The sequence below is a fragment of the Salvia hispanica genome, chromosome 1, assembly GCF_023119035.1.
Source record: "Salvia hispanica cultivar TCC Black 2014 chromosome 1, UniMelb_Shisp_WGS_1.0, whole genome shotgun sequence".
NCBI classification, from domain to species: domain Eukaryota; kingdom Viridiplantae; phylum Streptophyta; class Magnoliopsida; order Lamiales; family Lamiaceae; genus Salvia; species Salvia hispanica.
The window spans coordinates 34,273,563-34,289,269 of record NC_062965.1 but is presented as its reverse complement, the minus strand read 5'-3'; the positions used below and the strand labels follow the sequence as shown (position 1 = coordinate 34,289,269).

The window sequence follows — 15,707 nt, the reverse complement described above, 5'->3', positions numbered from 1 at the left end:
TCATAATTTAATTAGCTAATTTTATAAGTTATTGTATGAGATAAATCATAATTTAATCAAATATATTTATAATTTTAATTGTAATATTCTTTTTATAATGTAAATATTTATCAGGGTTATTTGTCTATAAATGCATGAACTTTCATCATTTTTTGATTTTTTCCCTAAACTTTATTTTTTTGAATGTAAATACATAAACTTTAAATTTTTCTTAATTTTTTCCTAAACCAAAAATTAAAATTGATGTGGCAAAATATAATTAAACAAAATAAAATACCACCTCACCTCTTCCTCTCTCCTGTATATCTGTGTATCTTCTTTCATCTTCCCAAACTTCCATTTCTTTCGTCTTTTCTCTTTCAATCACAGAAAATATTTGACAAAATACAATTGTCATTCTTGGATTTTCTTGGTGCCCGCAGTTTTTCTTTATATGTTTAGGCTTAATTGTTGCTGTCGTTGTTTGCTAGATTAGTGAATACTCACACTGCATTCATTAATGTTATAAACATTGATTTAAACTTGAATGCTTTAGAACATGATAGCAATTTTATAGTGGAAGAGATTATTTATTGGGCTAATTACCCGTAAAGTCATGAAATTACAACATAGTTTGGTTTTTCCATGTGAACTTTAAATGTTACATAAAAAGTCATCTATTTTATTCGATTGTAAAAATTTCCCATCCGACTCGACCCGATAGATTTCCGACACAAATTTATCCTACGTGGCGCGCCAGATGCGTGACTTGGCAAATGACAAATTTATGGTTCAATTCGAATTGTAGAATTAATGCTACTTTTATATATGCTAAATTCGATTTGTATGTTTATGTTGATTTGTATGCTGAATTCGATCGTATGTTTTCATTTGTGCTACTTGTATGTTTGTGATAAGTCCAAGGTCAAAGATTGCAAAGATAGAAGAGAAACAATCAGAATTAGTAGAGTTTTGCCAAGTCATGCCTCCGGCGCGCCACGTATGATAAGTAGTTGTGTCGTAAATATATCGGATCGGGTCGGATGGGAAATTTACACAATCCGGTAAAGTTCATGACTTTTCATGCAACATTTAAAGTTCATGGGAAAAATCAAACTATATTGAAGTTCATGACTTTACAGACAATTTGGCCTTATTTATTCTTAATCTATGATCCAATTGATATAAATAGCTTTTGCTTACAGTGTAAAATAACAGTGTGCTTTGTTGTATATTGGGTACGATAAGATCTGCCTTTAAATTGTGAGTGTGTAAGACCTAAATCCAAAGATGAGAGTCATGTTTTCATGGTATGTTTTGAGCAATTGAAAAAGGAGATTGAAAAAAAATGGAGATTTGGGAAATGGAACGAAGGCAATAAGGAAGAAATTGATGAGAATAATGAGATTAGTAGGTGGAATTTCATTTTCTAAAAATTTTAAATTATAAAATCAAAACTACATTGTTTTGATTGCCAAGTAAGTTTTAGTTTGCCACGTTAGTTTAATTTTTGCTTGGGGAAAAATTAGAAAAATGCAAAGTTTACATATTTACGTTCAAAAAATAAAGTTTAGGAGAAAAAACGTAAAATAATGAAAGTTCATGTATTTACAAGTTAATAATCCTAAATATTCATTGTATTGAATCCCAGCAATGGCAGAGCTAGTGTAGAACAAGGCAGTACAAATGTACCCCCAAACATTGACTCCTTAAGCATATATCGATACAAAAATATAAATGTGGACATTGTGGCGCATCAGATGAGTACTAGTTATATTATTATTATAGGGTCTCAAGTTTGTTACTCAGTAGATGCGGTTTATTTTCTCTTTTTGTTACTTCTTCTGTATTCATTGAAAATAAAATCTTTAGCAAATAATTTATGTTAGTTGTATTATAGTATCTGTATTCATATAGAACTTCTAAATATTTATCACTTCCAAATATTGTATCTTTTGTATTATATTTTTCCTTTTTCGTTTTTTTTAATATTGAAACTTTGTCCAAATATTCTTCTTCTCTTTCAAAAAATTTATTTATTGTGTATTTCTATATTTATATTTACATTAGGTATTTACAACTAACAACTAAGATATTCACAATTCATAAGCTATCTATATAAAATATTCACAATTAATAAAAATAGCAGATTTTAAGCTCTAAACCTCTGTAAATATCGTACTCCTGAATCAAAATTTTTGGATCCGCCACTGAATCCCAGGTCTATATCCTGGATTCATTGTTAGTTATGAATTGTGAATATTTTAAAACCCGTCAAAAACGTTAGAAACCAATTATCAAGAAACAAAAAGAGTAACAAGGAATTAAATAGTAAGGTACAGTTACAAACATGTTGTTACAATTTGATTTTCCACTGTTTTTGTTATGCTACAACATCTAAAATACAAATTAATATAACGACGATGGAAATGTTTATACACTTAGATTATTCTCCCCATTACGATTAGTTATTTCACCAGAATTTTGAGCAGCATGAACATTGTCAATGAGGGCAATTTCATGAATTTTTACCTCACCACGTTGAGGTGAAGGATGACTAGTCATATTATCTTGCACCGGTTCATGAGCATCCTCCGCCACGCCTTCTGTCGATTCTCCGGCAATACTAGTAGAATCCACAACAGGATTTAGTCTTGATGAGCTCCTAAAATTGATGCAGTTATGCACAAACTGTCTAGCATTTGTGGTCAGTTTTCGTCCAATCGGTGTTTCCGAGCAAAACAGAGCTAATACCGTCACTGATCCTATCACAAGGAACAGCCCAGCAAACTCGTAGAAAGTAAGACTCGAGGTTCCTTGTGAGATCGTTGCGGAAAGCGGATCCTGGGAAGAGTATCCAGGGCCGAAATTCGTTTGCTCTATCTCTGTCATGTTTGAGCCTTGTGTAACATCCAAGATGGCCCTTGAGAAATGAGCAGCCAAAGGAGAGCCCTTGGGAAATGCCTGTATAATATATTGATGAGATTTAAGAAGCAAACTTAGTGATTTCAAAAATGAAAAACTTACAAAGCCAAAGCCACCAGTCCGGTATGTTGGTCCGGCCATTTTGTATTGGTCGTCGTATTTGTTGAGAAGAATTTTCATGTAGGGGATTTCATCGAATATGGCGTCCACGCCTCCATTCTTGCTTCCCAACGTCATCGCTTGATGGTACTCTTCCGCTGAGGCGTAACTCCTCAGCCTTGAAGCACTGATGTGTAGTTGATCTACCAGGAATTTTTTCATGAAGGATCCATCTTGGCATCCAACGTAGTAATTGTCTGAAAACGCGAACTTCAGTTGATCGACGGTCAGGATGGCTGATAAGTTCGCCGTGTAGCTCTGCATTAGTATGAACGCCATGAACAACCAAAATACTAAAACCAGAGCAGACCAGCCATTTGACACCATGTTTCCTGTCCAAATTCAACACAAGAAATTTAATACTATTGATGAGATTTTGATATATTTCAGGTGAAATGAAGGAAGAGCTTATTACTTTCAGGGAAAGCAAGGACTGCAACGGGAGACCAGTAAACCATTCCAGACTTCTCCTTGGGCGCCATCGTGGAATCTACTTCACTACTAGCAACACGGTGTTCCAATACGAGAAGAACTATTCCCATCACAACGCACGACACGATGATAGCCAACCAAAGATCCCAGTTCAGGGGCTTAACAAAAATCCACATGTCGAATGGCTTCCTGTTTTTGACCACTAGCACAACTCCTGATTCAGAATATGGGAGTGAGAAATCAACATATTCTGCCCTTGGAGCCCAATTCGTCGTGTCTCCCACCACCATATCGAATTCCTACTTTGAGAATAGAAATCGAAACACAATGTTAAAGGAAGCCTTGTTCTAGCACAATGCATGCAATGAGAAAACGAAATTACCTCAGGTATCTTTTGTAGCATGTCGTCGTAGCTCCAATTGATATCTCGGGTATCATTGTAGATACGGAACTCATAATTGAGGCGGAAAGGTAGCGCCTCTAAGGTAGCCAAGAATATATCTATAGAAAATCCAGATGCTTTTACAATGCCATCTCCAAGATCTGTTGCATGAACAAATTCTTCAAATCCATGCTTCCAAGGAATTCCAACTCTGAGTTTCTCAGACGAAGGGATAGCCCAACCGACTGGTTGTGTAAGAGAATCTCCCGGCCATACAATACTTTTGAGTCCGTCCGAGTAACGTGTGCTAATATCTCTTACTATTCCTCTGTTTGGTATCCAAAATCCTACAGTTTTCTCACCACTTCCAATCACATTGAATATCTCAAACTCGGACGCTTTACGCTTCCCATCAACCAGTTCAAACTCCCCACTCAAGCCTCTAAATTTGATGTTTGACAGTTTCTTGACAAGTTCAGGACCAAATGTTGAGACACTTAAACTTTTCTGTGTTCGATTTGTGGTTGCACTGATATTCAACATGGAAGAGTTTATCTTTTCCGCTGCATATGCTAATGCAGTGACCGCGTCGTAAGCCCACAGACCATAGGCATTTAGTTCCATAACTGAACCACTGCTCAAAGTTATATTTCTTTTCCATCTTCCTCGGAAACTATCAAGGTCTTTTGAGCGCGACATGTAAGGTCTAATGCCAATAACACCTTCCATAGAATCATGGGTAGCGAAATCCATGGAATCCATGAAAACTGATAGACTATTCGAGACGATCCATGCATAACCTTCACTCATGACCCCTGCTCTTTTAGCAAGAGGGAACAGCCGGTTTCCTAGGTAGGCGTTCATGATCACCAAGAATACACGTGTCTGCCTCGTTGCTAACTTGTTGAGTTCTTGCAAGATATCGCTATCATCAGCTGAATTCGAGATAGCCACCATATATGATAGTCCAATATCAGCCTTTTGGAATTCCTTGTTTAAAAGAGACACAAACTGACTGCCATAGTCTGTGTCTTCATACAAAACAGCCAATTCCGACCACTGGAACTTCTTGCAAATAGCTGCAAGAGCTTGCGCTTGCACAGCGTCGTCAGGGGTAGACCTGACCAAGTAGTGGTTGTCTGTATAGGAAGTGGCCTTGCTACTTGAAGTGAAGGAGATAACCGGAACGCGGACATTTTGACCGAGTTCTGCAAAGAAGGCATCTTCTGTTGATCTTCCTGGTGCTATGAATCCTTGCACGGCATCCTGCTTCAGTAGCTCTACAACTGCATGACAACTCTAATCATTCATGGAAATGCACAATTGTCTTGTAACTATTAAGAATTGATAAATATATCAAGATCCATGTATTAGTCAAATCCTAAAAGTTACTAATATTAGTAGTGAAAATATGTTGAGATAATGAGGGTAATATCTATATTGTAGACATTTCAAAAGGAAAAAATATGATTATTTTTATTCTTTAAGGAGTAGAGATAGTGTCTTATTGTTAGTTTTTGAAAGTCTTTTTATGATTTAAATCAAGAATATATAATTGTATGACAAAGAAAGAAGAAAAAGAAACGACAATGCATGGATATTGACTGGAGACCATATACACATCATGTTGATATCAAATTATGTCACGAAAAAAAAAAGAATTGAAAACTTTAAATTGCGCGCTCAAGACAAAATTCGTGTGTTTTTTCACAAAATACGTGGGTGGATCATATCACAAATAAAACCAACAAGAATTATTGAATAAATAAATTTTGTTCTACAGAAACCAAAACCGAACATGTCCTCAAACTACAAAAACTCTATATATGTAAGTAGCTCCATTTATTTGATCTAACATTCCACAGCATATTTTGCCACGAATTAAAGCCAAAAACATGATTAGAATAATTTTCTATTAAATTTAATCTCCTAAAAAAATGAGACTTTGAAAATTTTTATTAAATAATGAAAAAAGGAGAAAAGTCTCTTTCACACATCCATTATTCATTACATCAGACCTAATAAAAATATCAAATAACAAAGCAACATAGAAATAGTTAGTGTGAGAAAAAATTGATTGGAGTACTATTAATAAATAACGAAGATCACTTGATTAAAAAGGAGAAACTTACCAATATAATTTATTTCTATAAATAATTAATACAACAATGAACTAATAAGAGTATAAATTTTATAAAAAAGATACCCTAGTCAAGTTAGTCTCATATCTCGACTAATTATGAAAGTCAAAATCACTTTGCTTAAATCAATGATCCTATACGTTTTACTTTGAATATTAAATATTTTGGTAGTTGACTTTGGACTTCTTACAAAGATCGTTTGCTAACATAAACTAAACAGGCTCTCTTGCACAAGTTTAATTAAAGAAAATAAATTAGCAACAAGAGACAAGAAATAATTTGTTTCTTTTTTTGGTTACAACGACATACCTGCAAAGTTAGCATCAAGTATAGTGTTTGCATTTCTAGTGTGAAGCTTCAACCTCGTTGCATAATTTGGATGTTTTTTGTAAAAATCTTCAACCGCCATTTTCATACACAAATCCACCATGGATCCCATAGGCGAGTTCGTGTCTAGAACCACACCGATGGGGATGGTCGAAGGCCCTTCGGAACTTCCATTTTCTGCAGCAGAGGTGGTGTAGCTACCGAACAACAAGAATAATATCAGAATATGGATTGTGAAGAGATGAGAATGATTAATGATAGTATTGTTTAGCATGGCCATTGGTTTTCCTTTTTTCATCTTTATTTCACATACGTGATATATTATATAAATGGAGAAGTATGTTACAGATTCTACGCAATAAATAGAAACGCGTTGAATAATTCAACATACTCACATAGAAGAAAATTGATTCACGTAGTTATGGTCGACGATGCAATGAAAATCTGAGAAATGAGTTAACATATTTTTTGACAATCCATTTTAATTTATGTTCACACTTTTTTATATTATTTAAAAATTTGATGACATAGAAATTCAATTTATTTCCTATCACTCAGTAGTCGTCAAAAAAATATTCAACATGATACTAAATACCAATTTTATTACATATTATTAAACTTTTTCCTTCCTTTTCTTTTAATGAGACATGTCATTTTAGTCTTTTGCTATGGATTGTTATCACGATAGTATCGCATAATTTTATAAGTTTATTCTTTCCTTATGATTATAATTTTTAAAAATTTAGTAATAGATTAAAAATAAATGCACCTATATTTTCATACCATTATTTATTACTAATATTTATAGAAAATAAAAAATAAATTACTACAGTGTTATAAGTGTAGGTAAATTACCTAACATATGACATATCACAAAATAATAAAATAGTGAACATATTTTTGTACTGTGATTATGTATCGGTATCAAATTAGCTACTAAAACTTTAGAAATATGACTAGAGGTCCTTCGACTCTTATTTAATATCGTTTGAACTGCTTTTTTATTTTTTAAATATTTTTTATGTGAAACTATTTTCAAGCATTATTTGATACAATATATATTGTTGCATTTTTAATATAACTTTCCATCATGTACTACTTCCGTCCTTGAAATTGAAAACTTTTGAAATATTATGAACTTTAATGAACAATTGGTAAAGTAAGAGAGAAAAATTAGTAAAATAAAATAGAGGAAAAGAAAAACGGATAAAGTTAGAGAGATGAAAAGAAAAGTATTACATGTGTTCCTTCTTAGTTGAGTCATTTTTCCATTTTGGAAAGTTCTTTCTTATTTTACTCTCTTTTACTTTATTTACCTTCTATTTTATTGTCTCTGCTTATTCCTCTCTCTTATTTTTAATTTATGTACGTAATACATTAAACATATTTTTCTTAAACTTCGTGCCGAAAAGTGATGCCTTAACATGAGAGAATGGAGGAAGTAGTGTTAGTAGATTATGGGATCTACGTCCTAAAATAGAAAGTTTAGAAAATTTTTATTTTTAAGGGATGACCCAAAATAGAAATAATATCTATTTTTAAGGGGTGGAGGTAGTATCTCTTTCTCTCTTCCTCTCTTCCTCTCTTCCTCCTCTATGCTTCAAACAAACTTTCACATAGTTGTGTTTTTAAAAAAATTAAAAACAAAAAAAGAAAAAAAGAAAAAAGAAAGAAGAAGAGGAAGTCCGGGGCATATTCCGAAAAATGAAGAAAGTTGGAGACGCATTTACATTTTCATATTTCAATAAATTCATTACTAACACGCGTAAGCACTGCTTACATTTTCTATTTTCATTTTATTTTATCCTAACACAGTGTTAACTGTTAAATCATTAAATTATACTTTAGAACATGGATATTTATAGGAATCAACTATCGTGCATACTAAAAGATTATGTTATTTAAATTGTAGTATTTTTTTCAAAATTTTTATTCAAATATAATATATTTTTAATAATAACTATTTAAATATTATATCTATATTAAGTAGTATTAATTTTTCAGTGTGTTCTGCCCTTCAAATTCTATATCCCAGACCCGCCGCTACTATTTATCATATCAGTATTAAACGTGTTTTTCGAAGTGGATTATACTTTGATATGGTGGTTGACTTCTTAAATTTAAAAAAAATATATAATATAAATTGTAACGAGTTTAGTTTAACAGAATAAAATGAAATTTTGGGATATGAAGTTGGAATAGAAAAATTCTTCACCGATAAATAGGACCGTGTGTGAAATTGACATGTAAAGGATATAACTCAAGATTGACTTTTCAATGCAAAATTAACGAACTTTTTAAAAATTAAACTATTTATACTGATCGTAATAGAAAAATATATTAAAATCAAACTTTTGTGTCTGATTATTTACATACTAGATTATAAGTTATTTTTCGAATTATCTTATATTTTTCAGAAGTTATCATATGACATTCTCGAAATTATGGAATATTTAATAAATTTGTTGTAAATTCATCGTCGATCGAATCATTACTAAGACTGTTTGATTGGTTTCTTTTTATTGACTATGCCAAAATATTGGAGAGTATAAGGTGTAAACAATTGATATTGAATTTCCACGGTTAATAACTAGTTCAAAATTCTTTCCTGAGTATGTATGCCTTCACAAAATCGTGTTAAAATTCTAATATATTGTCCCACATCGGTTTGATGATGATCTTATCTCTTCTATATAAGGATGGATAATTCTCCTCTTATGAGGTCTTTTAAGGGATGAGTGGCTCATTTTCTAATATGGTATCAGAGCGGGCTCAAGTCGATGACGAATTTATTCTCTTTATCTCTTCTCTTGCCTACCCACGTGATGGAAGTCCGATGTATCATTCCAGCCTACACGTGAGGAGGCGTGTTAAAATTCTAATATCTTGTCTCACATCGGCTTGGTGATGATCCAATCTCTTCTATATAAGGATAGATAACCCTCCCCCTTATAAGGACTTTTAAGGGGTGAGTGACTCATTTCTAATATTAACAATTGATAGTTTTACCATAAAGCATTTCCAACATACTATTAGATGTTGGGTTAGGGGGTATGATATATTGTTAATTCATCCCTAAATCGTCAACTACAACTAAATGGAGTAGTACTAACTATCAATTACTAGAAGATTGGATTAATATATTAAGGTACAAGATCATTCAACTACTAGTATCAATATAGTTGGTATTTGATTTCCTAGATAAAATAATACCAAGATACAATCTATGATTGAGTTGTGAGATTATTTTAGTCATGGGGGTTAGCTATGACTAATTATCCCATGATTATTCATCTAGGATTGAATTGTGGAATTGAATCTCGTGAACCAAACACACTATATATTTAATCCGAAGATACAATCGTGTAAACCGAACCCCCTTATAGTGTATAAAAAATGTCAATTAAGGGTATTAACGTCAATTAACAAAAAGTTAGTTATAACTAACTTTTAAAAAATATCTCTAAAATTTAAATTATTTTTTCACACAACATATATCAAATTAAAGATAATTTTATAAGGATTTCAACGAGATCTCAGTTGCATATGTTTCGATGTCAAAATTTTTAAAAAAATTAAGAATTTTCGTATTTTTTGACTAGCAAATAATGTCAACATGACAATCATAATATATCAATATAATGCATATAAATACAATGCCAATGTTAAATCGTGTTGACATATTCAAGGAATTGTATTGTTATTTTTTATACACTATATTGACAGTTTTTTCAAAATCCTAAATTTGGTGATTCTTCTTATCTTTATAAGTTTAAATAATAGTAATAAAACAAAATTACACATGTCAATTTGTAGACCACTAGATCTCTACAAATCTAATAATTTTAAATTAGTTGTAGTTACCAATTAAAGAGCAAGTTAGCAATTGATCACACCACTCGGTTAGTACATTAAATTCTTGTGTTTTGTTTTCCAAGTTAAAGTTATAAATTGATCCCAACGGAATAATTGACTTCGATACATAAACTTGATTTGAATATTCATTAGGAGTATGGGACTTTTATTACGTTTGAGCTAAAATGGATTTGACCATTTTAGGAAAATCCAACAACCCATAGGAGTAAATTTTCATAAAATTCATATAACCTCATTCACCCATTTTAATCATGATTTCATACTGAAATCAACTGGAGAAATTCAGAGTCTCCTTTAACCCTTTTTCTATGATATAGGGGTTATACTTAGTAATAATAACTACTAAAGTATGTTTTGTATTTCTTAAAAATTTAAATATTTAGTGTATGAATAAATTAATCATACCGTTTGTTATTTTGGTTAGTATTGGATATTTCCATTAAAATAAATTGACTTAACAAACTCATGTTGAGATGATTGTCAATATTATTTTTGCTTTGATTTTTTATTATGTTACAATTTTGAAGTCTTGTTTGTACGTGAAAAATTGAAAGTACATACTAGAAATTTGAATTTCCGAGAAAAAGTGAGTATGTATATAAATACAAGTATAGAAGCGTGGGAATACATTCCTAATTAATTAGCAATCTCAAACTAAGACTAAATCTTAGTCATTAGATTAGAAGATCTAGTGGTTGAAATAATGTTATATAGATTATATTTTTAATTAAAAAAATTAATAAATAAAATTAGAGGGTACTAATGTCAATTCTCTCTCATTAAAATCATCTTAAAACTTTAAATTTACGTAACTCTTTCGATTTAAATTATTTTTTCGTAAAAATTATATCAAATTAAAGATAATTTTATAAGGATTCCAACGAGATCTCAATTGCATATGTTCCGACGATGTTCGGATGATGAAATTTGATATTTTTTATTTTAGTTTTCGTAAATGTTGATAACCAGATTTTTATCAACAAATACATCAAAAAATCTCAATAAAACTATGTAAAAATCTCAATAAATATGTGTTGATATTTTCTTGTACTAGTGTTGATATTCTTATGTCATATTGTTGATATTTGTAATACACTATGTTGATATAAAAAAACATTCACGAAAATTATCATATGATAACATAATGACGATATTACCCTTTTGATGATATTTTGTCTACTATTTATTGAGATTCGTAAGATTTAATCTCATCCATTTATTTTAAAATCTAAGGATAGAGATTTAGTCTTGATTTTAGATTAAAGTGTTATAAGCATTAGAATATGACCCATAAAAGCGTAACTAAATATATCATATAAAAATAATTTATAGTACTATATTAGAGGGATTCAAATACTAAGAAAAAAAAAATTAAAAACCGCTTAAAGCAAACTCCACATGTAGAGAATTCACGGTGGTGGCCTATCTCCGGAGCCCATCTCAGAGTCTATCTCAATTTTTTTCTGCCACGTCAACAGGCTCATCACATAGCCTATCTTATCTCTCTTCAATAAGAGCTCATTCCAGAACCTATCTCAGAGCTCATCTAAATTCCACATCATCATTATTTTTAATATTTACTTTTAATTATTTGTGTAATTAAAAGACAACGTAAATATATACGGCAAAAAAAATTCATTTAAAAACATAATAAAATATCATACATTAAAGAAACCAAAATAAAAAGAGATAAAGATAGAAAACATAATAAAAAACAACAGAAGCACACCCTCAGAAGTACTAGGGTTCCGGCTCATCCCCCCCGATACAACCCATTAACCCTATAAATTTTGGCAATCCTTCAGTTGCAGATATATTTCTCAGTACTTGAACCCTCTCGCATTGCCATCGTAGAACTCGTGAAATTTAGCACATTCATACACCAGGTGTTTCCAATGCTTCCGTAGATCATCGGGCTAGTGTGTCGGGGGCCCTGCGGGCTTTACTTGTTCCTATCTTTTCGCGATACGCCCTCAGAAACCGCCCTAGCACTTGTTGGCTAAAATCGGGTCCTTAGATATCTGTGTCCAACAATGAGCAAGAGCAATCGACTCTTCTATGGAGTAGGTACTCATCGTCCGTCCAGCTTTAGACGCCTCCCCGACTGTCTTGTCTTCCCCTTCATGTCGGGCACCTTGTTGCTGAAGTTCATATCACTATGGAGAGAGTAATAAGATTAAAATTGAGATTGGAAAGTGATGAATGTGAATTGATGTATAGGGTATATATAATGGATTAACAATTGAATTAAATTAAAAATAAATATATAAATAAAGGAAATATCGGCTCGATCATCGGCCGGAGCCTCCGCAATGGAGGCCCATCGCAGACCGATGCGAAAACGATATTGCCATCGGCTGAGGCTTGCAATCGGCGCAAGGGCGGGGGCGTTGGGGTGTGGAGATGGCCTCCCTCCCCACAATAGTAGGCTTTGAGAGGCAATACGGGGGCAAAACGCAAAATGCCCTTATATACAAAATGCCCTTATATACTCCTATTGGCTATTACCGAATCATATTTTTTTTATTTAGATTAATTGTCCTTATGCAAGTGAGTAATGCTAATGGTATTAAGTGCGTGAATCAATATAAAATGAGATATACTCGATCCGTTCTATTTTAGGAGTTCCAGTTGAGTTCAGCACGAGTATTAAGAAATATAAAGGAAAGTTGGTCAAAAACGATGGTGGAATGTGGGTCCTACTTTTTTATATTAGTTTTATAATAAAATGTGAGTGGAAAAATGTTAGTGGAATGTGGGGCCTAATAACATTTATGGAATATTTCAACCGGGACTCCTAAAGTGGGACGGAGGGAGTATACAAGAGACACTATTTTAGAGCATCCACATCCGTGCTCTTTGGCAAGAGCACGGAGGTGGGTCCGGATCCACTTTTACTCCCTGCTCTTAGGCAAGAGCACAACACCCACATTCATGCTCTTCCGCAAGGACAAGCTCAAGGGTCTCACCATTTTATTATTCAATTTAAATAAAAACATTTTCCCACAATATTAAAATGCATTAAAAATACCCGGAATACTATTACAAATTACAAAAAAAATTAAAAATTACATAATTAAAATCCTAAAAATTAAAAATTACATAATTATATTCATAAAATTAAAAAAGCCCACTACTCGTTGCCGAATTTCGCCCAAATGTGTTTGATTAGGTCTTCGTGTAGCTCATTCTGGATTCTGTTATCGCGCATTGTGTGTCTTGTTTCGATCCTCTCGCTCACTGTCGTATGCACACATCGGCATGGGGGAGACCTCGCGGTTGAGCTTCCGGCTTCATGATCGTCGTTAAAGTTAGCCGCTCTCGGACCTTCGTCAGCTATAATCATATTGTGCAAGATAATACACGTGTACATGATGTTGGCAATATTCTTAACGTACTACAGCCGAGATGGGGCTTTTACAATGTTGAATCGGGCTTGAAGGAACCCAAAAGCTCTTTCGACGTCTTTCCGAGCAGACTCTTGACGCTGCACAAAAAGAATCCGTCTCGGGTCTTGCGGATTGTTGAACGTCTTCACGAAAGTCGACCACCGTGGGTAGATACCATCGGCTAGATAGTAACTCATGTGGTATGCATTTCCGTTGAAGAATAAAGCACGTCCAAGTCGTTGTTGAATCTGGCAACACCGAAATATGCATGTCAAATTCATGGGCGGTAGTCGGTGACCGCTTCAAGGATAAGCGTTGGCCCGCCGCCTTTGTGGCTGCTTAAGTATTGCCCCCTCCAAGCAGTCGGGCAATTCTTCCACTTCCAATGCATGCAGTTAATGCTGCCTAGCATACCGGGAAAACTGTGGACTATTTTGTGAAGATGAAGCAACCGTTGATAATCTTCGATGGTGGGTGCCCGAAGGAATTCCTCGTCGAAAGCAGAACGAACACCGTCGCAAAAATTTTTGAGGCATAGGATTCCAGTTGACCCACCCACATGCAAATACTCGTCGAATAGGTCAGCCGTTTGCCCAGTAGCAAGTTGTCAGATGGCACAAGTACACTTTTGCAACACCGAGAGACTTTGCCGACAGGTTGCGTCTATACCTGATTGAAAGTATTCAACACGGACGAACAATGTGTTGACAATACGCATAAACAACCGTTTTGACATGCGAAAACGGCGCCGAAAGTAATCTTCTGGAAACCGCGGCTGGTCGGAAAAATAGTCGGCAATGAGCCTTTCGTTGGCTCCCTCCCGATCACGAGGGATGTAGCGGCGAGTTGATCTAGTTGGTCGAGGAGGAGGGGCCGGGGTATTGGCAGCAACATAGGCTTCATAGGCGGCACGATATTGTTCACAATATTCTTGTTCTTCGCGCTCCGCTTCCGCAATGATATCGGTGAAATCCATTTTTGAATTTAGAGAGGGTTTGAGTGAGTGAGGAAGATATAGATGAGTTTTATGAAATGGATGATGAATGTGTTGTATGCAAAAATGGATGATGAATGTGTGTATTTATAGATGTTATTGGGATAAAAAAAAATTCAAAAAAAATAAAAAATGGTAATAAACAGCTATATTTTTTTGAGAATCCAATTTTTTTTTTTTTTTTTTTTTTTTATTATTTTTTTTTTTTTTTTTTTAAAAAAAGAAAAATTCAACGGATATACCGTTGACGAATAGAATTGCGTCACGTCAGTGTGCTCGCTGGCACGGACGGCGTCTGTGCCAACGAGCACCGCTGCGGATGCTCTTATCCTCCGTATATTGTTTTTTACTATAACAAACGAATTCTATTACTTACTACTACTGCTACTCCGTACTTATTTATCAAGTGTACTTTTCTACTAATTCGTAGGTCTGTAAATATCGATGACTATATATGATGTACACCTATAAACTTTGAAAATGTTGTGTAAATAATTACAATGATCTTCATATTATGTTTGACAAATATAGTTTCAGTTTGGCAATATGATCATTGTAGCGAATACGAGTATATATAATGGGCAATATGATCATGGTAGCGAATACGAATATATAGTACATGATACCATACTCGTGAAATTCAAATAATAGTTAAATTAGCGATTTCTCCAAAGTACATTAGTTTGAATAAATAAATATCTCTATTTGCTAGTACTACTACTTAACAATAGCTCAGGTCGGCTCTATATAAGAGCATTCACAATGGATGCCTTAGTGGAAGCCCTAGTGAGAGCCCTAGTGATTGCCACATCAGCATACCCTATCTTTCTACAATGGTGGAACCCTAGTGGATGCCCTATCTCTTATCTATTTCCCATTTCAATTTTAATATTATTTTTTTTATATTTTCACATATTATAAATAAAAAAAATTAAATATTAAATTAAATGAAAATCATGCCTTACTTAATTTTAAAATAAGAATTTGTAAATTTCATATTTAATTTTAATCAAATAGAAAATAGCAAAGTATAAATACACTATTATAGAACACAATAAATTTAAATAAAATACTTACATTAATCAAATAAAATGAGAAAAGTA

The 15,707-nt window shown here is 33.2% G+C and overlaps 1 protein-coding gene across 1 annotated transcript; it reads right to left on the bottom strand.

Annotated features, from left to right (window-relative positions):
- Positions 1–2,273: 2,273 nt before the first annotated feature.
- LOC125202705 (glutamate receptor 2.8-like) lies at positions 2,274–6,621 on the bottom strand. The gene is made up of 5 exons (XM_048101151.1): positions 6,328–6,621; positions 3,878–5,163; positions 3,479–3,794; positions 3,007–3,395; positions 2,274–2,943 (listed from the first exon to the last, which is right to left on the bottom strand). Exons 1-5 carry the CDS (start codon positions 6,617–6,619, stop codon positions 2,413–2,415), a joined length of 2,814 nt encoding a protein of 937 aa, XP_047957108.1. The 5' UTR covers positions 6,620–6,621; the 3' UTR covers positions 2,274–2,412.
- Positions 6,622–15,707: the final 9,086 nt, after the last annotated feature.